The 24,562-nt window shown below is 40.5% G+C and overlaps 1 protein-coding gene across 2 annotated transcripts in view; it reads right to left on the minus strand.

Annotated features, from left to right (window-relative positions):
• Nucleotides 1-6,140: 6,140 nt before the first annotated feature.
• TMEM163 (transmembrane protein 163) overlaps nt 6,141-24,562 on the minus strand; it is an 87,494-nt gene continuing 69,072 nt past the window's right edge. For both annotated transcript variants that reach the window (XM_088521801.1, XM_088521800.1), the window contains 4 exons: nt 22,478-22,574; nt 9,143-9,254; nt 7,092-7,233; nt 6,141-6,693 (listed from right to left, as the gene is read on the minus strand). In XM_088521801.1, the coding sequence (XP_088377927.1) occupies nt 6,633-6,693; nt 7,092-7,233; nt 9,143-9,254; nt 22,478-22,574 (412 nt within the window). In that variant the 3' untranslated portion in view covers nt 6,141-6,632. The remainder of the gene's footprint in view (nt 6,694-7,091; nt 7,234-9,142; nt 9,255-22,477; nt 22,575-24,562) is intronic.

Consider the following 24,562-nt stretch of genomic DNA (forward strand, 5'->3'; position numbering starts at 1 on the left):
GTTCCTGGGGTTCAACAGAACGGGGTTGACTTTTGGGTTTTTTGTTTGTTTGTTTTTTTAGAAAAGTAAATGTCTGTACTTTAATGGCATAGAAAAATGCTTTGTTTTCACTGTTGTAGAAAAAACTAGGGAGAACTTTATTTTTCAATAAACTTTTTTCTTGTGTGATTTGGATTTATGATTGCTTTGTGCTTAAATGGGTGAGCTGCCATTTATCAAGACGTGCCCAAGTGCAGCTCGCCCAGTTGCAGAACTGCAGGACGTTTCTGTCACCAGAGGTGAGAAAACCATGGAACAAACAGTCCCATCTTCCCACGTTGTGGCCACAAGGAAAACAGGCAAGTGGCGTTTCTTTGTTGGCTTTTTTTAATACAGGTGGGTCATGCTGACTTAATGGTAGAAAATCTAGCTGTTTCAGTCCATGCCAGACAAGTAAAAAACATCAAGGGGGAAAGTATCAAGCTTCATTTTAGGTGGGCAATTTGGCCAAAACAATAGTTAGGAATTCTTGGATTCTTGACACACAAGCAAGACACTGGAATTGCTCAATGAGACACTGATATACAGGACTCACCAGCACAATACGCCATATATTGCAAAATAAAGCTATATCATGTTAAAACAGGAGTTTTCAGGAGTGTTATCTTTTAAGATCCAAGCCTAGATGCACAGAGCTCGAATGTTTGTGGGATGTCCTCATGTGGAACAAGAGATGACGCTCTGGGCTCCGCACTGGCGTTGCTGCCCTGGGCGTTTCGGCCGCCGGGACAGCAGCAGTGACCGCCCGGGAGGTGCCCGAGCCGGGCCCAAGGGTAACTTGTGCCTTAAAGGGGTTGGCGCGTGAAGCTGGTGCCACATCTAGCTGGGAGTTTTAAGCAGATGTACCTAGTCATGATAAATACCTACAAAGTGAAATTTCTTATACCAAAGAGTTTATTGCCGTTGCACCTGCTCTGCTAAAGGCTATTTCTGGCCATGCTGGTTTTGCTTATCCCTGTTGAGGTTGAGGAATAGGCCCTTTGCTGTCAGCTTCCACCATGAGTATCGACAGGTTTGGTAGAGGTGTCCAAAAGCAACAGAGCCATCCAGACAGCAGCATAATTGTGGATTAAAATGGGCTGTTAAAAGGCCTATATTTTAATCTGTTATAAAAAACATCCATTGTGTCATATTCACTCTATCCTTTTTAGTGCTACATGGGAGAGAAGCAGCTGGTCATTTTGTAACTACTAACACCTTCTTCCAAGTTTGTACATGCCTTGGTTTTTATTTTTAATTTGGCTGTACATAAGTGAGTAATGGAAAATCGGAATAGTATGGAAATCAGTAAATACCTACTTGGGACTCTTCTATTCGGATTAATGATGCACTACACTAGTAAGTAAGAGCATAAATAAACTAAAAATGTCAAAGTAGGAATGTAACAGGTCTGCAAGTGGAGAGAGGGACTGGCCCTTGGTTGTGGATATCCCCTTGCACGCTCCATTCACTAACTGCAACTTAGGAGGGCAGCACATCCTGGATCTGTATGAGGGTGGTTTGCTCAGATTCTGCCTGTGTTACTCAAAGAGCCTTTTATTACCATTGCAGTGAGGCAAAGTATGTGAATATTCCTCAGCAGTCGTTCCTTTTATGGAAGTTTCTTTGGCATGCTTCATCTCAGACTAAAATGGGTGGAAAACTAGTTAATTCAGTGTTGCCATTAAACATATCAGAAGTGTGCTTTCCAGCATCAGAATGAATTACTAGCGGACTCTGTTCTTTCAGTCCCTTGTCCTGGTTACCTTTGGAAATGTTTTCTTTCCAGTTTTGTGCCCCAAACTGGTGTGCAGCTTTGCCATTTTAAGGAGAATCCAGTGCACTGAGGAGCAGCTGAAGTCAGATGTGGGCTGTGCTGCAGCCACATAATGGAAAAAAAATGTACAGGAATGGGAACTTGGAATAACAAAGTACACAGAGCATGCAGCTGTATTGGAAAGCAAATCATTGGGGGAGCTTAAATCCTGAATATTTCAGCTCCCACAGACCAGTTTCTGTCAAACTCCAGCTGGTAGGAAGGCCGCAGAGGGACATGTGTTGTCCTAAGTGCTTCGTGCCGCCCTCACGAGCCTCGCCTCAGCTGACGGCCTCCTCCGCCGGGGCAGCGCACGGAGCAGCCTCGCCTGCTGCTTGGTGATGCCTCTTTAGAGTGACCTTTGTCTGCACTTGCATGTTGTATTATTTTACTGATTGTAAGTATTGCATTTTACTTAAATCTACAAAATCTTCATTGCCAAAAAAATAAAAATAAAAATCAGATGCTGTCTGCACTGAACAGGCTCCAGATTTCACTGTCTCACTGGTGGGCCCTGCTTTCTCCTGCGGACCCTTGACTTTAGGGGTCTGTAACGCCCAGACTTGTGCTGGCAACTGAACTGACGGCCTCTGCCTCATGCACATCTGTGACAAAGACACTTCCATGCAAAAACTGGTGCTCAAATGTAGGAACCCAAACAGTCCCTAAAGAAAAGGGAGCAGGGTAAGAGCCTCTGGGGTGTCCGCAGCCAGGGCTGCTGCTCTGAGGTAAAAGCCAGCACTGAGCCACGTCTGCACCGCTCCGAGCTCTGCCCACCCTGCCCAGGGGAGGATTCACTGCGAGCAGCCCAGGGCAGCGCTGCACACTTGGATTCTGACCGCCATCCGCACCCCTCAGGCCTCAGCAAAGGAAGGTGGGCACTGCCTGTCACTTGACCAATTCAGGTAAGTGTCACAATTGTCCTAGTGCTCACTGGGTGGTGAGGTGATGGGTGACAGTCCTGTAAGAGCTTGGCTTTTAAAGACTCAAGTTCAGGAAAATACTCATTGGTGGTGTTATCTGACGAAACAGGATGTTTTCTAAATTTGTTTTGCAATAATTGGAAAAGTAGCAGCCTTTATGCAAGGCTCTACAGCGAATCTATTCTCAGGGTTCCTACATTTGATTGTTCTTATTGGTGCCCATTTCTGGGCTTCCTGTAGACATGTTCTTCTTGCCCCTTGCGCTCCAGCGAGTGCCTGCTGCCCAGGCTGTGTAAGTGGTAGCACCAAATGGCTGAAACTCAAGAACTGCCAAGTGCTTCCTCAAATACTGATCTTGTGGCTGAAAGGAAAAATAAAAGAGCCAGCTCCCAAACGTGGGAGGACACATCCCTTGCTCGTCTGCTGTTTAATTACGCTCTGCAGTTGCGTAACCCCTGGACCCACGCACCAGGCCGCAGGAATGTGTTTGTGTGCGCTGCTCCTGCGTAGTTACTGCTGCCCCACAAACACCTCCTACTCCCCCGCGGCTCCCTCCTACCTTTTGTCACAGCACCACTTGGTGGCAGTGGACGGAACGCAGACAGACTTGCAGCACCGTTTTAAGACTGATGATGCTAAAAGGTGCTGTGAGCAGAACAGAACTCTCTTGCCCTCGCAGGCTGCTCTGCGCATCGGTGCACCCAAGGAGAAGCTCTGCTCAGACAGCTCCAGCTCTTACCTCTGCTGCTGGAGCTGCAGCCTGCTGCAGGCAGCGCTGCCATCTCAGAGACCTCCAAAGAAAGAGGTAGTGATGGCCTTTCTTGAGTTGAACTTTGACTCTCCGAGGAAAATGTATTGCCAAATAGGTACAAACACTTCTGCTTTACGATATTATTGAGTTTTCATCCATGACTTAGAACCTCCACATGTTGCCCTGCAAAAAAGTATGCCAGAAATCTGTGCTGTGTCCCAAGCAGCTGAGTTTACAGTAACAATTTTAAAGGGTGTAATTAGGGATATGTTGTGTGTCTAGAGCTGAATTTGCCCATCTCTGAGGAATTTGTCTGGGGCTTTGCCTCTCAGTATACTGGATGAGCAGTTACCTTTCTTCTTATTGCAATGTACCAAAATAAGTCTCCCTGTAGTTATTTGGTTTTGGTGATTGATTTGCTCTCATTTCTGAGTATCACTACATGGTCTTTTTCCTTTTCAGTAGTATGAGCAGTTTAGTTATTTTCCTATATTTACCTGCTAATATCAGAAGTGCCTTGAAGTGCCTGTGGCAACTGAAAATCTTCTGGAATTGTTAGGAATTAATCTGATAGGTAAAGTGCAGTTGACTTGTTTAAAAGACACCTCTTTCTGAAGGGGTACACAGCTCAATCTGTACGTACAAGCATCCATTAAGGGCAGCACTCTAGAGTCCCAGAAAGAATGTGAAACTTTATTCAATCAATTTTTAACTTTGCTTTATGCACGTGATCACCTATATAGTCCTATGCTCCTGTTTACACCAAGTTGTGACGAGGGCTATTTAACAGAATTACTTCCATTTGAGCTGGGCTTTATTTTGCATGTCCTACATACTACAAAGGCCCATGACTTGTACATTAGGAGTCAAGCATCTTACCACAGCCAGTTTTACCCTCTCAATTCTCTTCTGAAGTAGTGGCACTGGCTACTGTTAGAAAGAGTCTGCTGGAGTCGATGGCAGAGAACAGCACTTCCAGCATTTCCCTAGTGTTGTTCTTGGGATTAGCAAGGGGACTGGAGAAATAATAAAGGCCCTAGAGAGGCTGAAAAGGATAAACAGTGCTAATAATAACAAAATGAAATACAGAATATAGCTATTTTCAGACTCTGGTTCTATTCACGAAATACTGATGCTTAAGATGTTTGACACGTGCTAGTTCATCAGCAGGGAAATGTCTCCACACATCTCTTTAGGGAACTTAAAAGCAGCAGCATTATGGGAAAATACCAGGATTGGGTAAAAGTGTAACACATTAAGAACTTGTGCACTGAAGAAAGGTTTTGGGAGTGAAGTTTTTGTTTTACATTTTAGCTGGAAGTCACCTGTGATGAGTGCGGTGACCACTTTACCAGAGACCAGTGGCCTTTCTGGAGTCTTTGCTCAAGTCATTATGTTACAAGGTAGCTCCTTCATCTTTAAAGCGCTGTGCTGCTTCTCATCTTGTCCCTGCGTGCCATGATGCTCCATAACACTATCTCGTGACAGCAAGTATCCAAGTACTGACAGTAATAATCTTATAAAGCTACAATATGTTAAGAAGCTATTAAAACTTTATGCAAACTTAACTGAGCTAAAATACATGTAAACTAACTATAGCAGCAGAATAAGCTCATTTTTTCAGTGAAGAGACCTGTTCTTTTTCAAGAGGAAGTGAGTAAAACCTTTCCAAATGTAGTGCAGCCCATAGGCACAATCCAAAACCCCTGGGTAGTCCTTCCCTACTTGGAGCTTGCTTTTAATAATGACCTCGAAGATCTAGCTGAGAAATTGTGACAGGTGATAGGAAATACGATTTTAGATAACACTAAGCATCAGTAAACAATCAGTGCATTCATTTTTACCTCTACTCTACTTTGTCACTTACTGCAGTATAGCTAGAAAAGGAGATTTCTAGCTACTAGGCTACTTACCATAGTAGTATTTCAAATTCTACACTTGACTGTCTGCTATTTTTCATCCACTTGTGACAAACAGAAGCAACAATACTGGCTCTATACTGTGAAAGCCAACCTGGAATATATAAAATACAGAGGGAATGGCAATGGCCAGAGAAACTAGTTTAATAGGCTGCTATACAGGAAGACTTTGTTCTATGATACATTCTGGAAATAGTTTTTGAACATTACTTACAGGTACTGTATAAAATAGATACCAGTTTTATTGATTATACATCATGATTCTTTGATAATTTAACCTGCACTAAGTAATACATAAGAGGTGTGATGGAAGGTGAGCCACATTATACAGAACAATCTAAATCTAATAAATAGATCTATATCTCACCACCAGCTTGAGCCACTGCTGTGCCATCATCAGACTACAGAGCAACCACAAAGCCACACACGTCGATACTCTGTGACTAGTGTAACAGAAGATGAGAATCCCGCTTCTCGAGCAGCTCCTCTTCCTTGCATGTCTTTTTGGCTTTGGTCTGTACAGTAGTACTGTGTGTGCTTGTTTGGTCCATGCAAAGCAATGAACAGTGTCTTGTAAGGAAAGAAAAACAGGATTTAAATTAAAGAGGTATAGTTTCAGTTAATTTAGGATTTAAATTAATTATCTCTCTGATCACAGATAGGTCTTAACTGCTCATCTGTAGGTCTGTTCAAATGGGGGAGAGAAAGAGCTAGTTCAGTGCTTGAAGCCACGCCACTCGTGGTGTCTCTATAGGATACTCTGGCATACTCTATATAGGAGACTCTGTTAGCCAAAGAGATGAGCAAGGACTGTACTTCTGTTACAGCATGTGTTGAAAAAATATAGGTTGGGGGAAAAAAAGAAAAGATCTGAAACTTGCACTTCTTTACCCACACGCTTACCACACCATGAAGAACACTTTCACTCGGGAGCACACGACATGGCTGCTGGCTTAACGCTGCAAACTGCGTGTTTTCTACTGCCACAGGAATCAAGAGCATACTTGGAAAAAAACGCTGCTGTTTTGCTGAATTGCAAGCAGTGTGCACAAATGCCAGTTTTACAGAGAGATCTCCCATTAAAACAAACTTTAGCAAAAACAGACCACGGGAAATTGCATGTTTAGTAAAATACCATTGGCACCACTTGCCAAAACGTATGGTGCTGTAGTTTCACAGTCCTTACAGAGATGAGGCTGTGATCTTCACTCAAACATTTCGTAGTGGCGTGTTTGCCTTACACGGGGTACCATATCAATAAGCAACCTGCGGAGGAAGCACAAGAGCCATTAGGCAGAAGTGCAAAATAAAGATGTAAAATTGGGCTCTCTGAACCCATATGCAGAAATAGCCACAAGATCTTGTTTTCTCCCAATGAGAGTTAAATTCAACCTACACTTGATTCTGCCCAAAATGAAGTCTAAAACTCAGTGGAGACAGTGTCTCCTTGAGAAAGTTTTGATGCGCAGCTGCATCTGTGGACTGGCTGTGCACAGCAAAAGTCACTTTTGCCTGCAGAAGATCTGTAGGGGATTTGTGCAGAAGGGAAGATTTAGGCAATGTATTTCCACTCGTTCACAAATAAGACAAATAACACTGTTGCCTCCGAATGAATGTACATTTGTGTTTTACTGACAGACGAAAAAAAATAGGAAAATACTCACTTGATTCCATAGGCAAATATTGTGAGTCCAATTAATACTCCTATACTGCCATCCAGAAACCAGACAGAAGAATTGTGCTTAAAAACTTCTGCACTAAGAAGGATGGAAAATCCCATTATTCCACCTACAAGAGAGTTGAAACCTAGAAGGGAAAAAAAAATGAATGGAAGAGCCAAATCTCAAGGAAGTTGTCTGAATCATCCCACCTTTGAAGAGGAAATCCTTAGGGAGAAGAGCTGTCATTTTATCAGGGCCGCCAGAGAGGACACAGACCATCTTTGGGCTATGTTGCTCGCCGGACTGCGCATGAGCTTTTGCTGCATGCAAACTTGATCAATAACATTTTGTCTTATGATGATTAACAAATTTAGGCTTTAAAGAGCACTATTGGCAAGCTCTACTGTAAAGCAGAATGGTTCTAAAAAATTATTCTTAATGGAGTTGACATATATGAGAATGTGTTGTTGTAAAAATAAAACTATTTTTCAGGAAGAAAATTGTATGTTCTTGTTACTCAAAACAACTTGTTAGCCTAAAGCCTGTGAAAGCAGGAGGTAATTTATTAGGGGAAAAAAAAAAAAAAAAAAAGACTAAAAACAGATATGCAAGGAGTGCTAAACCTATGTCTTAGCTGTTGCTGAATCACACTGTCTCCTGCTGCTTGTTAATAAATTAAGTATACATATAAATATATCTTGTGAAAGTTGTTATTTAACTATACCTGGTAGTAACAGCCTCCTACATTTTCTAAAAGAGTTCTATAAAAGAGAAAATAGAGGAAAAAATAGCCCAAAGTAATTGTCTATTTTATTTCCTAATTCTTTTAATCAAAAGATAAGCAATCTCCAGATCAGAAGCAATATAATTAGCACAAGGCTGTAATTATAGGGGGAGAGATTTCTGTGTCATGCTGGAGACCAATTCAACTAGAGCTATTCAGGAATTTTTCAGCTAATATTTTGTCTGAAAACAGCTGATCTGTTTAAAAACAAGTTACATTTTTTGAACAGATGGTTAATGGGGTTCTCTGCCTAGAAATTATTCTGAAATGGTCAATGTAGTTGACCATGGTTAAAATACAAATACTCATGAAGCTTAATATGTGTTATTACACCTCAACCAAAAATAAATTAGGTAGGTTTAAAATACTTAGTATAAAGCAATTGCATGTACTTCCAGAGTAAGCTGAAAATTGAGGTTCCTTAAATTAAATCTGTAGTGGAGCAAAATAATTTATGTACCACGATCCATGAATCATTAACATCCTGCTGTGTATGTGTGCAGAGCATCTCAAACTGTCCCCTGCTTGCAGATAAAACCTGCTAGTGATTTGTAGGCTGCTGTGAAGTCTCAGCCATGGCTGTGGATTCACCTGTTCATAGAGTAGATCCCTGTGGCTCTCTGAAGGATTACAAGCTTCAACCCTGCCAGTAAAAGGAGTATATGAACACACCTTTAAAACAACTAGTTTGTTTTCTACACACTTGAACCAACACAGCAGAAGGAGTAGTGGGGGAGATGCACACCACAACAGTCCATGTTGGGGCCAGAGGAGTGTGTGACAACAGGCAGGCCAAGGCTTTGCTTTGCACAGGCAATACTACACCAGCTCCACTGCAGGTGTGTAGAAATGCTGCCTGTGACTCCGGCTCATTACAGCAAGGCATTTTCTGCAGCAGTCTTGGAATGAATTTGTTTACTGAATGCTGGCAATAAGGACAGGTATGAGCAAACCAAAGCTGTAAAAGTAAGTGCCATATCCTTCCTCTGCAGTCTAATCTTCAAATCTTATCTGTCTAATCTCTCTGTCAGACACAAACCTAATTTGTTGTGTGCTCTATTTGTAACTCCTTCTCTATTATTGCTTTCTATCTGCCCATTCACTGTTTGACTTCCATGTGACACACTGATTTTGGCTGGTGAACGCTGCAAGATGCTATTGGTACCACTGAGTGTTCTGCGGTTTTATTTTCGGTTTCCCAGTGGCCTTTTTATCTCAACGCTCTCCCACATGTGCTCTATAAATGGAATAGGATCATCTTCAGACTCACCATCAGTTATCAGTGCTCTGCTTGTAAGGACCTTTCCCAGCATAAACTTGATCACTGCCAAGACGGTGCAAAGGATTCCACTTAAAACGGAGACACTATACAGAAAATCATCCTGAAAGAAATGAAGTCAGGTATTAGTACAGCTTATGATTCTGTCCCACATATTAAATGCCGAATAGTATAGTTATAATGAAATTACTGGTGACGCTGAAATATACAAACTGAGTAACAGACCTCCTGAGTTACCACTTCCACAACAGCGTATTTTTATTTTCTTATCTGAAAATGCTTTTGCAAACATAATTAATGACAGTTTCAAATAACAAATCTTGAACTGACGCAAACCCCTCAGAATTTGAAGGTTTGGTGGACTCATTGCAAGCTATTTAATGAGCTAGTATCTAACATCACTATCAATGAAGTCGCCGACTGTAGTAATGCAGGATAAAGGACTGAGAGCAGAATGTCACTTACCTTTTCTTGGAGAGGGAACTAATAATTTAATAGTGATTCTGAATCTGTACTTGGCTCCGTTTTGTTTGGTTTTCCTCTTTCCTGAGGTAAAATCTTAAGCTACAGCTGTAAGAACTGTGCTACTCATGCAAAAACAAAGTACATCTCTTAGCAAACAAATTTTCCACAAACTGTTTCACTCCACACCTACAGAAATATCCACCTGGCTTCATTTGTCCGGCTCCAGAGGCTCCCTCCACGGGGAGCTAAGTAGCACTGCAAGGTGATTAACAGTGTTTAGATATTGCTTAACATACCTGCTCTCTGGAGGCACCCACCGCTTTCTCCCAACTGGTTGTTGGTGGTGGTGGGGTAGATGGGCGCCCTGCTGTGAAATTAAGGCTGTAACGGGATTCTCTGTGCCTTGTCCCCACCTTGAAGTGTGCAATCCCATGGGCCACTTAGAGAAACCCATGCTAGCTCCAGCGTGCTTGCCTTCAGTCTCACCACACAGCCTTGGGATTGATTCATTTATTACTCTTAATAGATGCTTTAATTTAAGCTGTTGCAGCTTCAGTACAAATAAAGGAAAGTATGATTTTTTTTTTTATCTGCAGGTCTAAGTGGGCCAGTGCCATTGGGATGCTGTTACTGATTAAAATATTCTGGCAAAAATCCCTGCTGATAGTAAACACTGTCACAATGATTCATCATCAGCCCCCATCCATTTTCATTACTTTAGCAGTGGAAACCACCAATGCTCAAAGTAGTTTAAAAAAGAGGAGAGGAGAGAAGAGGGAGAGGAAAAGGAGAGAGAGAGGGAGACAAAAGAGAAAGGGAAGGGAGAGGGAGAGGTTTGAATGCTGCTTGAGAACATACTGGATTAAATTACTAGCATGATGTATTCTCATAACTAAATAAAGCATTTAGCATATAGTTCCGTGTCATTTTTCTGTCATATTATCTACTTTATTATCTCTCAGGCACAAGTGCATTCACTCTAATACTCAATATTAAGACAAAAATACACCAAAGGGGGAAAAAAAAAAAGAATAGCGTTGAAGCAATAGAACAAAGAAGTAAAGTAAAGACACAGGGTATAGGTAGGATAAAAACATTTGTAAAATTATTCCAACAAAGTGACTGGAAAAGATCTGCAATGCTAGGGTACGATAAGCTGCTCGCCAGCTTTCGGTCTGGTGAAAACTGGGAGCTTTCAGGAGATCTGAAATGAAATGAAGCTCCAAACATCTGGGTGAACTTCTCAAAAAGCACTTAATACTTGGGAGTGGGGTGAAATTCATGCGTCTGAGTCACGCTAACTCATGGGAAGGCAGTTGAGGGCTGTCGCCCCAGAAGAGCTGCGCTGCCTCCCACGGAAGCTCCAAGCTCACTGCTGGCTCCCAGGCCTCCCGACCTCCTCGCCATCCTCTCCCCCTCACAGCAAGCACAAGCTCTAGCACTTCCACCGCACTGAGCTCTGCAGGCCCAGCAGAGACAACTGCATGAATTACTCTGACATCAAGATCGATTTTATTTTCAACCTTGGGCTGACAAAAATGCAATTTTTCTCTACACTCAGAGCCACTGGAGATGAGACTGCAAAAAAAAAGTCACATAACCTGAAAAAAACCTAAGAATCCCAAGCTGAGAGAATCTGAAAATACAGAAGTTCAAGGCTAATCTTTAAAATTTTAGATCTTACACCCTTTATCATAGTATAAGATTTTTATCCTACATTTTACACATACACTGAGCTGCTGTTCCTGCTTATCTCCTCAAAGCATGTACCATACATTTTGGGGTGAATTTGCTTTGGTTTCTGTATGTGCTACCAAACTCATGGTGCCTAGAAATGCAGCTTGCTGTTTGCTCCAGCTCTGCTGTTTCAATCAAACAGGCCAGCTGGTTTACTAGGGTGCGAGAACAGCATAAATGCAGTACAGTTTTCTAAATAAACTCACATAAACTGAACTGATGAACAAGATGTTTTTAGAGAGGTTTCAGGAACCAAAAATTCTCCACCAGCTGTCTTTTTCTCATTGCAGCAGAGAAGACAAGTTCATTTTGTTACTAATATTACTTCAATGAATGGCTGATAAAGCAGAACACTTGATAAAGTACAAAGGACATATTGGAAAACGGAAATTATTTTTTTAATAAGTTCTTAATACAACCCTCCTCTTACAAGTTTGCTCTACACTATGTAGAATATTTTTTTTTTTTCGGAAGATGCTTTTTTTTTTTTTTTTGGCCATCTAAATCCCTGACTCTAAATATTATTTTAATCTAATCATATACAAATTATCATGGGTGTGGAGCAGTTTGAGCAGCAGCCGCCGGGTGGCAGCAGATACTTTAGTAAGGGAGCACATGAGCTGAGCAGCCACAACTAGAGAGAGAGAAAATAATCCTTCTAGATTCTGTTTCCCCAGACTTCCCTGTGCTCCCTGGATGCCCAGACCCCTGCGAGCTGGAAGGAGAGTTGGGCACTCGCTGCTAACACGGAGGTAGATGAACGCGAAAAGCTCAAAACACCCTCGACGTGACCTGCCGCACACGAGCCCGGTGGCCCGTACAGCACCTTCTGGGCTATTTCTTGGTACATGAGGCAGAAAATGAAGAGAAATCAGCCCAAGTCTTTCAGAGCCACATCACAATAATGCTCCGCAAATGCTTTTAAGACAAGGATTTTAAGTGCGGGGAGCAGCGTGTGTGGTGAGCACAGCCGCGAGCCCTCGTGGGGCTGGTGGCGGGTGATGGCCCACGCGATCCACGCATGTCCCTTGCAGCACTGCAGGGACCCAAGAATTAAACATGGCCCGCTGTGGCTGTGAAATGAGTCTCATTAAACTAACTCATCCTTTGGAGAAATGAAGAAAAGAGAAGCCATAATGGAGAACTAAATTAATAAAATAAGCCTGACCATCTGGCACCAGCTCCCTCAGGACCTTCCCTCAGTCCTGGCCTCTTTGTACCCCTTGCCTTAGCATCTGACAGTCATTAACAGCAAGAGGCAAATCTAGCCAGATTCCGTGTATATATTCATAGTGTTATTTTAATTACAGCAGCAAATTGTGACAGATGATAAAATTTTAAATTCTGATCATTTCCCTATGATAAAGGCTTAGCAGTGTGGTATATAAAGCTCTTTCCTTTTCCATTTCTTTTAATCATATTCCCTCCTTACTACTATACTGTATGAGAGATCTTAATTAATGGACACATCTATCTTATGAGATGGCTTCATGTATAAAACAAAACAACACTGCATACGAAGCTAGTAAAATTCTCATTCTGGACTGCCATCTCCTTACACAACACTCTGACAGCTACTCTGTCCCAGTTTAATATTTATTTTATGCAAGATTTTATGCTGTACAGGTTTTTCCCCCAAAAAGCTTTCTTATGATGAAGCCATATTAAAGGTCTTGGTCTTAGGGAAAGAATAAATCAAAGAAAGAAGGCAGCTACCTTGCATTTTATCCAAATGCATTGGCCGTATCAGTGAACAAGCATGTTTGAAAAAGTGACATCTCTGTCCCCGCTTTCAGCGATCTCACCAAAAATAGGAGTGATCTTATGGCATAAGGAAAATTTGTTAATAATTTTGTGACTTAGATTTCTTCCGGATTAATTGGAGAAGCCAAAAGAAAAGCCCCTTTGCTACCTGGATTAGTAGTTGGAGACATTTTAATATAAAACCCAGCCTAGTAAATAAACTTTAGCCTATTTGTGTCACTAGTCTTAGAATCCTTCTAATTCTCCCTAATATTTTGTCCTGATTTTTTTATCTATTTCTACTAGATTGCTTTTTTTTCCCCCCACACTTTGTTTACAGTTCTTTTCTTTCATTCCTAGTTTTGGGATGCAAAAATATTACCATTTCCCCTTACGTTTTACACTATGGGTAAAAAGGTATTAATCAGTACCACAGGAAGAAAATATGTTCTGTGTTCCTCTCCAGTGGCCACAGCACATGCAAAATTACACTGTATCCCCTCCAATAGCTTAATCTATGGGGATCCCCAAACAAGCTTTTTTTTTTTCCCATAGTCGATACCTGCTCTCTAGCAGCTGCAGGCTTCTTTTCGCATCTTTTCCCCTTCCTTAGCTCTCTGTTCAAACCTGCCGAAGGCTGCAGCACCTACTCACTCTCTCAGGAGCTGCGAATTACGGGTACCACCTTTTCCTTTTCCAGAGAGGAAGGTGTTTCATGGTGGAGTAGCAGGTCTCTGCTCACCTTAGCCCAGGAAAGAAGGGATAAAATAAAATGAAACACCTTGACTGAGGAGGCAAGGATGCGTTTTCAGAACACTACCAATGCTGTTGCCAAAAGTAATGTTGTGCCTAGCCCAAACCGTACATTGTTTGCGCTGTTAAATATTAATTTTGCCCATCTTCATAACTCACCATCTGTCACAGGTCCTGATGATGACCCTCCTTCAGGGTTCCCATCCCCAATACAGAGCTTGTCAGTGTCCACTGTGTTGGTGGCCAGGCTACCACTCTGCTTCCCACGGCCTCCTTCCCTCCTTACCCACAGCCTTGTGCTCACCAGGTCTCTCAGCAGCTCATTTATCTTTATCTCTCTGTGATCCCTGGCTATTGCGCCACTAATAAGCCACTATAAGAAGCATATTGGATAAGCAGAAAGGGCTGGTTTTCCTCCTCTTCCTCCAGAGGATTGGGTCTGTAGATATAAAGGGATTTTTCTAATATAAACACATATAAAAAATCCAAATCTCCATCACACTTTCTCCAAGTAATAAATAGTTCATGGAATCTGTCTAGAGGGAGCTTCTGGGAAGCCAGAGAGTCTATTCTTACCAGATAACTTCAAAAGGGACAAGAGTTTTAATTGCCTTTCACTGTCAGAAAACAAAAACGACAGCCCAGTGTCTGACTCAAGTTGGAGATACGTTCTCTTCACACGGAGATATAAAGATCTATTATTAGCACAAAAAAAAAAACCTTGTGAACGTCTATACTTGTATCTGTAGCGTGGAAGTGCTGTGACAGAGCAATGGCAGCGAGGAGAACACTTCTCAAGGAATAACCAAGAAAGGCGCCGTCCTGTGAACGCTGCTCGCTGGGGACACGGTGGCCCAGAAACTCCAGGGAATTACCTCAGGCCAACCTAGGACTCTGGCAAAGGAACTGCTTAGAACTTTCAGAGCTCCTGAGCCACATTTTTCTCTATTCCTCTATTTTATCAGAGGCTGTAAAGCATAATTTAAAATAATATTTGTTCACAGGCTTGAAAGCATCTCTTGTGAGACTGCCATTTCTCCGATTATTTGGGGACGGAGACCAGAAATTACTTGCTCATAACCCAGGGTAACTCTTGCCAGCAACTTTTTTAAGTCCTATCACCTGCATGAGATCCGAAAAAAAAAAAAAAAAAAAAAAAAAGAAGACTTTTCATCAACCACTTGAACTACCTCCTAAGTCAGTGTTAGGAAGTAAAACGTCAGCTACAGTCACTGTAGTTCCTGTAGTTCAAGCGTCCCCAGGATTCTCATCTTGTGGACCTTTAAGCAGCATGTATAGTCTAGGGGTACATTATTTAAGGCTTAACACCAAACTATACATAACATTCCTGTAATAATTATAAAACAAGACACTGACCGCACATTCTAACACACAATAATGTATACATGTATCAACTTGAAATGGCAGGTAATTTTATATATACATATTTTTTAGAAATACATAGGGCAACATGCATTAGGATGTCATCTATATGTGCATATAATCACTCGTATTATTTGCTACAGTGTTATTGACCTATAATTCATCTATTGACAATGTTAAATACATTAAATAATGGTGTCCTTATTGTAAATGACTAAATCATCAAAAAAGAGACAAAAAGCTGTGTAGTGTCATCCTTAGCTTCCCTTTTCAATTGCAATCAATAGAGCATGATACAATTGACTAATCTTACAAGTGATTTCATTTATAAAAGAATGGGAGGTGCTACATCCGATATGCTTCATATGTTTTGTACACAAACTGATTATATTTTTCATTCTTTGTGCTGCAGCAAACCAGAAACACAGCAAAATGTCTGGTTACTCTTAAAAAAAAAAATAAGGTGTCCTTTGCCATACTAATGAGGACAAATGCCAAACTGCATTGACATTACATGTGTTAGTCTATTATCTAGGGAAATGCAAGCAGTAACTGAATAGTAAATGGATATTGATTTACAATCCCAAGTGAAATTAAAACAGTGACTCTCAGTTTTGCTGGGAGGGGCTTTTTTTTTCTTCTTTCTCAATAAACAGGAAAATCTTTGCAAAATGTGGGAAGAGTAAAAATAAATACAATGTCTTACATTTAAGCATTTATGTTATTCAAGAGTATACATAGAGATTGACATGAAGAAGGTAAGCAAGCAAATGAAAGATTTCTATCAGAGAGATGTCAAGGGTTAACACTAACAACCCCCAACACAAAACAATGTTTGAAACCTAAGATTAATTTGAGTTTTAAGTTCATTTCTGAATACAGCAAAGCACAAAGAAATTACTAAACCTTACACAGAAACCCAAACATGATGCTGTTAACATGGGCTAGCACTATTTCTCCATTAGTAAAGACAAGCTATTGTACCAAATCTTCTAGGCTAGTATATGGATAGAGATCTCAAGAAACATTAATAAAGTAATGGGAATCCCTTTTCCTACTGGGAATTATCTCATTATGGCCAAGATAGGTTGGAGAACTAATGTTACGAATAACAATAGGAGAAATAGTCTGCCTCTGAGAGATAAAAAAAAGATTTTATAACTCATTTTAAACCAAGAAGAAGTGATGCTATTTCAGGTTCAACACACATATGTAATTTTTACAGAAAAGCATGATGTAGAAAAAAAAAAAACAAATTGTCCAATCAGACTATAATTTATTCAAAATTAAGTGCAAAGAGAGCAAAGATTTTATATTCCAAATGTAAAATTTTGATTAACTTAGTGAAGTCAAATGTACTGAAAGAAAGCTAAAACTATCTGAATTTACCCTGAGAGAACAAAGATTCATCACTGTATAAGAAATAAAAACAGAGAAAGAAGTGGAATTTGTAGCTGTAAGTTTACAACATATTAACGGTGGCTTTCTCTTTTGGGTTAAAAATTTTGTTTCCAAGGACTTTCCAATCTTTCTCTGTTTCATGCGCACAATAGCGTGTTCAGAGCTGCTCTTCATCGCAAACACAGTGGTTGAGCAGACCAACTGTGCAGCACATGCATGGAAGGTCCAAGACAGTGTCAGCACTTAAACAATATTAATGCTTCTAGAAGAGTGCTGATGCACTCAGAGTGCTCTACAGAACACACACACACCTACTTATTTGCAGGAAATCTATCCCAAGCATTTAAGCATACTAGCTATATGGTGAGAACAGGAAAGAAATAGTAAGATTTCCATCAAAAACAACACTTTCAAGGCAAGTGTAAAATGTCATCACATTTCTAAATTGGTAAAATATAAAAGCTTTAATTAAAACATTTGCAGGCAAATGAGAAAGAAGGTCACAGACAGAGACTTGTGCGTATGTGATGATGCCTCCAGAAACTACATCTACACCCCCACACAAATTTGTCTCCAAAGGAAACCAAACTATCTCTGCAAAATCACGCTAAGGTCAGCTCACAGTCAGATGCTCCCTGAAGCGGACAGGAAAACTTTATTTTCATCACCTATTCCCATGTCTAAAAACCAGAGAGTCACAGTACATTTTCTGGTGCCCCTCAAAAGTCATTTCCAAACTTCCAACAATGAGACTCCAATTTACACAGAGACTTTTTGGTTTGATTCAAGTCATCAGAAGAAATGCAGAACACAGGGGGAATTGTACATCCATCCCCTGCCAGGACAATACTTGAATTAAGTATGTAAGAAAGCTCAGCTGCAGGATTCTTTTCATTATTCATACTGTCATAAATGAGAGAAAAAATCCATTATGCTTCTCTCTACATATACTCAAAATTGGTGGTTTCTGATCTTTCTGGACAAATGCGTCCCTTTAGTGGCAGCGGTTCTGCTACAACAACCTCTGCCTCACCATTAACTGTGTAATTCATGACTTCATAAATTAATTCATTTAAAAAACACAATGCACAATGTAATTCTATGGTGCAGTCACTGCAAACCACTACTCTATATCATAGATATTGAAAACACTACTGTAGCACAAGCAATTCCATTTTTAACACTTAAGATGAGTAAGTTCCTCAGTTACTTAAAAACAAATGTCTTTCTCCCCTGATATTAATAAGTGTATAATTAACACAAGCATAGATTATATAGTAACAAAACAATTAATTCACTGGCCAACTCTCCTGACAGAAGAAGTCAATTTTCAGAGCAGGTTTCTTTTTTAATTATCTAAATTAATGCACGCAGGGAAAAGTCTAACTTTACATAACAGTGACTAATTCTGAACTTATTAAGTGCAGGAGAGGGAATCGCAGTTATAAAAGTTCTGCAAAAATATTAATTCAATGCACGAAAGTCAAATTAAAAAAAAAAATGACAATGTGCAAGCCTGTGGTGATGCCTGTGTCTTGCAGCCTGAGTGCTCTTAGGGCTTCCCATCTAAAAATGAGGATAGAGCTGAAGAGAAAGGTACCAAGAAAGACACAGACCATGTCCATGTGAGGAACGATTGAATAGACAAGTTTTCCCTGCAAAATTAGGGCAAATACCTCTTCCAGTACAAGGATTATAGTGAATACAGGATCCAGAATTATATATTCCAGGGCAAGAATTATAGTGGGGGGGGGGGGGGGGGCGGAAAGAAAAGAAAAAGCTTGCTGAGAAACTCAGGTTGACGAGGTGCCTTGCAAGACCACATACAAAATGTTATCTTTTACCAGGAGTCAAAATTTCACAAACAGTTCTCATTTAAGACTACCTGGAATCTAAAAAGATTAATCTACCCACACTTACTTTACAGGTATTTCCAAGGTAACTACATTCCATAGCCTACCAAACAAGGCAACTGGGAACACAATACAGCACTTCTGTTTTTCCCAAGGTCCTGAAGTGTTTAAAAGAATTATTAAAAACATTGCGTGTGTTGAATGTGCACTGACATACGCTATACACCATTTATTGTTACTGAACCCAATGGAAGGGAGAAACAAAGGAGGAACGAGGAGGCATTATTGGAAAATGCCAAAGTCAATAGCCCTAGTTCTCCACTGCTTTATACCCACGCGGAGTGGGAGTGCTGTCCTTCTGTTTGTTCCAATTAAATCGCATTTGGCAAGGAATAAAAGAGAAGTCAGTAAGAAGAGAGCCTGACTCGGCAGACCCTGAGCTCTGATACTGAAAATAAAGTAGTTCCTCTCTGCAGTTTAATAAGATACTGTGGACATTTAAACCCCTTAGAAAAATAATATACGAAAGGTGGAAATTCCATTAAAACATCTGAAAGGCATTTCAAATGACTTTTTGGTCATGTGAATTTTATATCCTTTTTTATTAGTAGTATTTTCATCAGCAGTATGTTAGTAGCAACTCTTCTGAGCACCATTTCAAGGACAAAGTAGTCTCTAAAGATCGCAGAAATTCTTTCTAAGGAAATAGTTCCCATGTCACATGCATATAAATGACAAATAAGTGACCCACATGAATCGGGAAATGAACATTTCTCTCATGAAAGACATATGACGAACTTCATATAACTGATCCAGAATGATTCACAAGCGACAGACTATTCTTTGAGGATTTTAACCATAGCAGCTTATATTTAACAAAAAGACACTTGATCTGTTTTATTCATTACAAAACATATCCATATCATAAATCATTTTCCAAGTTCCAAAACTTATGGAAATTAAAATTAGCTCAGAAAAATTATAAGTGCTCCCTAGTTTTAACTGTGTCTAAGAAGTCACTTGGCTTTATCACAAAGCAAGTCGCAAAAATGATACTCATAGTTCTGACAAAGTAGCAGTAGGTCACTTTGCTCTATATGTTCATGATATTCTTGAATCCCAGATGAACAGTAGAGCAACATATTCAAAACTGTTTCTATCTTAGTCATTATGGCTGGAAAAGCCGTTCGGGATCATCGAGTCCAAATGTAAGCAGTCTTCAAAACAGACAGACAATAGTAGCTTTCTGTTCAACATTTAAGTACCAAAAGGAACATTTTCCAGCAAGGTCTTAGCCACACTTCCTTTAAAATTGGAAGTACAGATTGGAAGTATAGTAGATTTACACTACTTCGGGAACTCTAATTTTTCCTCAGCCTGGATGGTCTAGGATAACTTCCCTGGAATTAGAATAACACCAGTACTGTAAGAATCACCACCAGAAACTATTTGAGGTCGTGAACTTTATGCAGAACTATACAGTGCTATGCAAAAAGCCATTAAGAGATAATACTGTTCCAATCAATATACTTCCATATGAGTCCATATATTGTAGAAATTAGTTATATTAGCTATGTGTTCATTAGTGCTGGAAGAAGTAGAAGCCATTACCCTAGGAAAAAAAAAAAGATGCAGAAACTTCTTCCCCCATTGGGCACTCATCAGATTTCTGGTCTTCCAAGACACGAATGTTACTGTCTGGGCAGCTGCAGATCAGCTGAGAACACACTTGTTCTGGCAAAGGAAGAAAGGCTGTTTCAACAGAGAAACAGCAGCTAAACTGAGCAAATAGAAATCAGCATCAGATCCAGGCAACTGAAAGGGTTCGTGTTAAACAACACCCTTTTCCCCAGGTATTATGCAGTAACTCTTGGCATACTAATTCATTGCTGGCAACAGCGTCTTTGCTGTAACAGTACTGTCTTTCTCCTTTCTTCAGTGTTATTCTTGGTTTACACGGAGATATTTCACCTGTCACGCAACCTTTACCTGAATCATTTTCACATAGTGAGAGGCAGTGGAATATGGAAAGGCTCTGAAAAGCAGACCTTTGCCATGTCATTTTAAGAAACACTGAAGTACCATCTTTTTCCCTGTCTGCTTCTAGCCTACTTTCCAGGCAGAATTCCAAGGCCTGCAAATTGTCTCCGTGTGCACATGTGGCATTTACCCTGCCACCAGTCAGCCTCAATGTGCGCCCTGCCAGATATATCTTCCCAACAGCTGTTATTACTTGAGCACATACATGACTGAGAATAGGCCACTTGGTGTCACAGGAAGAAAACTACCTATTTATCCTGATACTGGGTCAGATGTAAGTAATACCCACCCTGCTTGCCATAGTTTTTAGCTCTTAAAGTCAGAAACCAGGGTAGTTCTAAAGTCACTAAATGGGTGTTTTAATTATCACTGCAGACACACTTCTTAGCTTACTTCTGCTTCACACAGTCAAGACTTTATATTTAGAATTCATTTTCTCACCAAAGAGGATTCAAACTGTAAGCAGATGCACAGTCAAATTAAGAGATTGTCTTTTTTAAGATGGCCACACCTTTGTAGGGTCTCCCCTCACATTATCAGGATCTTCTTCAGCCTCACTGGCACAATGATGTCCACCCTCACTCACTAACCCAAGTCTGTCAAAATGTTTTGGTTGAGAACTGACACTAACAGCGTTTAAACTAACCTGGATTATTTTGACAGAAACAGGCTAGGGAGCAGCTCTATGTATTGTTATGCTGGCAAAACTCAGGAGGCAGCAGATTACAAAGAGTAGGAAATAGGGAAGGTGACATGCAAAGGGAATCCAAACCACCTGCAGCCAAACACCACCTCTGACTGCAGGTCAATAGTGCATTAATTCATGTGCTTTTGCTATGCTTCTCATGGCTGCTTGAATTTCACTAAACTACTAAAAATAATTTCTGTAGTTGATGAGCTTTATGGAAGTTTCCATAAAACACAGCATCCAGTAGAGGTCATTTGCACTGCTCTAGGTGGGTAACAGGTTGAAAATCCATTTTTTGGTGTTTTGGGTTTTTTTGTTTGTTTGTTTGTTTTCAGCTCTGCCTCCATCTCCCGGTTGAAAGCAAGGAGTTGAGGTTTTCCTCCAATGTTGTGTGGGGAATGCTCCTTGAAGATCGAGCCCAGATGCTCGAGTCTGCACACACTTACAAATGGACCAAGCTTCCTGAAGGCTGAGTACAAAAAGTTGAAGCCTGGTTGTTGTACTACAGCTGAACTGAAGTCTCATTTTGTCTGAATACATCAGAAACTGGTAAAAATAAGGAAGTCTCTTGGGAGAGGAAATCTTGCCATTTGCTCTTCCTATGAGTAACTGGTTTGGATGTGTACAGCTCAGGGAAATTTATAACCACTAGTGAAAGGAAGCAAGCAGGACAGAGCAGAGCAGAGCTGAGAGAAAGACTGCTGGGGAGAGCTGCTCCATAAGCCAAGTAGAGGCTGGCTTCCATACCAAAAGAAAGCAGAGAGCAAGAGATAAGCCTTACACAATGCTCCATGGTGAGCCAGTTGACGTCAGCTCTTTCATTCAGCATGCTCCCCTCACCTGTTTTATTCCTGCTACTTGTACATGGCTCTGGAATTAGAGGCAAGAGCTGGAAAATAAATATATATATATATAATCCAAAAATGTATTTCAGTATCACTGAACTCCTACAGTCCTGTATAAAAGTTTAAAGCAGTTTATGTTCAAAAAGATTTGGTCTGTAATAGCAGCTTGGGAGAAGAAAGGATACAGCCATCCTTACAAAATCCCTAGGGCCTAAGGATCCCTAAATACTAGCCTCACACGAGAAAAAAAAAGACTTCTTGAAGACAAAGACCTGCAGCGAGGTTCAGCCAAGGCAGGATCGGCACCTGCTACAGCTCCACTGAGCTCAGTGAGGCTCCCTGCAAGATGTTGCCCTTCCTGAGTCTCACTGGGTGAGGAGAATAAAAGGAACATTTTAAAGAACATAAATCACCTTACCACTTCTGGAAGCACCTTCTTCGCAAGATCATGGATGGCTTTGATCACAATACATATAGATGACAGCAGGAATATGACACCCAAGATCACACAAGCTCTGGGGAAAAAAAAAAGAGACAAAAAAACATTAGAACATTTTTGGAGTTGTTAACTCTCCCACTGTTAATGGATAACACACAACAGAATTTTAATGATCAAAAAGCTTAAGGAGATAAGGACAGGCACTTAACATAAGACAATGAAGAGAATTTTCCTGTTCTTCCCCATTGTTTAAAATATGGACTGTTAAGTGAAACGGCAGGACAGATCACATGGATATTTCTGGGTGAGAGCAACAGGGAAAGATATGTCTCTTCTGCTGCTAATGATACATCAAGTTTCCAGAAGATTCATTCTCTGTTCTGTTTCTTTTGCTAGTCTGGCATTAGACATAATCAAGGGAACTTTATTCTCTTTACTCAACCAGGGCAGATATTTGGTTAATATGAATAGAAACCTAACAGAACATGAAACCTTGTTTTCTTTCCCAAGTCTCCAAGAAATAGACATTTTAAATGCAGTTAATAATAATAAAATATATATCCAACAGGTTAGACCCATCCATTCATAGATTGTCCAAGGGTCCTCAATATCTGAAGGACACAAAAAAGGATCAGAATCTTATCATATTAAGAACTGTACAGAATCAGATTCCTTGTCCATGTACTACAGAACTAGAATCTAGAAGCTGTTACAAAAAGCAAACCAAAAAGTAAACAAATGACAAAGCAAATTGAAGATGACATAGTAGAAAAGGGGAAGGAGATGTAAGAGAGGTTTACAAAGCATACTAAGAAATCCATAGTTAAAAAACTTTTTGTTTTGATTCAAATATACCAGTCTATTAATACTACTACTACTCTGAGATGGAGTGCCTCTTGCTATTAAGTCCTAAGGCTTTGATTTCTTCTTTATAAACAATTAAAGCCAGGCTATTACGGTACTGATATATCTTTAACTCCATTTTACTAATAGCATTTTATATAGAAAATCTGCTAGCAAATAGAAAATTTACTTTCAACAGGAAAACACCAAGAGCATTTTTAATATTTAAAGCATTAAATATTTAAGAAATTATTTCTATAAATATATTTTCTCTTCTGTCTGTTTGCTATTCATCATCCATTACCTATCCATTCGCTCAGTCTAAGGGTGCTATAATTATCCCAGTAGCACACTACTATTTTTAACAATTCAGACATCAGGCCATCTGGTGGTTGGCACTACGTGTCCCGCTCGCATCGAGCTCCATCTAGGGAGTGCAGCTCCAGTGCTGTTGCTCTGCCTAGGTCCAAGGAGCGGGTGAAGCTTTGGTGCCCCTGAGCGCTGGGTCATTTCATTCATCAGCTCAAGGAACACAAAAATGCACAGTGGAAAATTTACCTAATCCTGCAGGCAAACTCCAAGTAAAGAAGGTCCAAGCGCAGAGGACAGACGCGCAGAGGTCTTCGCACACCCTTCCCAGCACCGCTGTGATCGAGCTACTCGTCGCACACTGGCACGACTCTGCTCTGCCTGCTCTCAGGGGTAAAGGGAAGCAGCCCTTCACTTTGTCATACAAAACCTAACCTGCTGAAAAAGTGGGCTGAAAAAGCTCAAAATGGGCCAGCTACTCCCAAGTCCTACCTCTAGACTCAAAATCAAAACAGAAATCTAAACTGTAACCTGGGGTGGAATTCTCAGGGTGGATTCTCTGCACAACCCTTTCAGGTAGATTCTCTTTTAATGACTATTTCACTTTTTTTAGATAAGGGAGCAGAAGCATGTAGCAAAAATTCTGCCCATTTCATGGGCCCACTGCAAGCATCAGCTCATCTGAACACAGAACTGGTGCACAGACGGTGGCCGGCTTGCCTTAGGCCGATTGCTGAGCCAGTGATAGCTAAAAACAAGATACATACACTTCACGCAAGAATATGCTGGCATTTCCTTTAAAATCAATACTAAAGGAAAAACTTGTACTACTATTCCCAGCTATCTCAAACAAAGTAGACCCTAAGTCCATGTCTGGAAAGAATGAACTTTTTTGTGTGTCAAAACGTATTG

The sequence above is a fragment of the Tinamus guttatus genome, unplaced genomic scaffold (genome assembly GCF_059628265.1).
Source record: "Tinamus guttatus ecotype Peru unplaced genomic scaffold, ASM5962826v1 Tinamus_guttatus_pri_ptg000133l, whole genome shotgun sequence".
NCBI lineage: Eukaryota > Metazoa > Chordata > Aves > Tinamiformes > Tinamidae > Tinamus > Tinamus guttatus.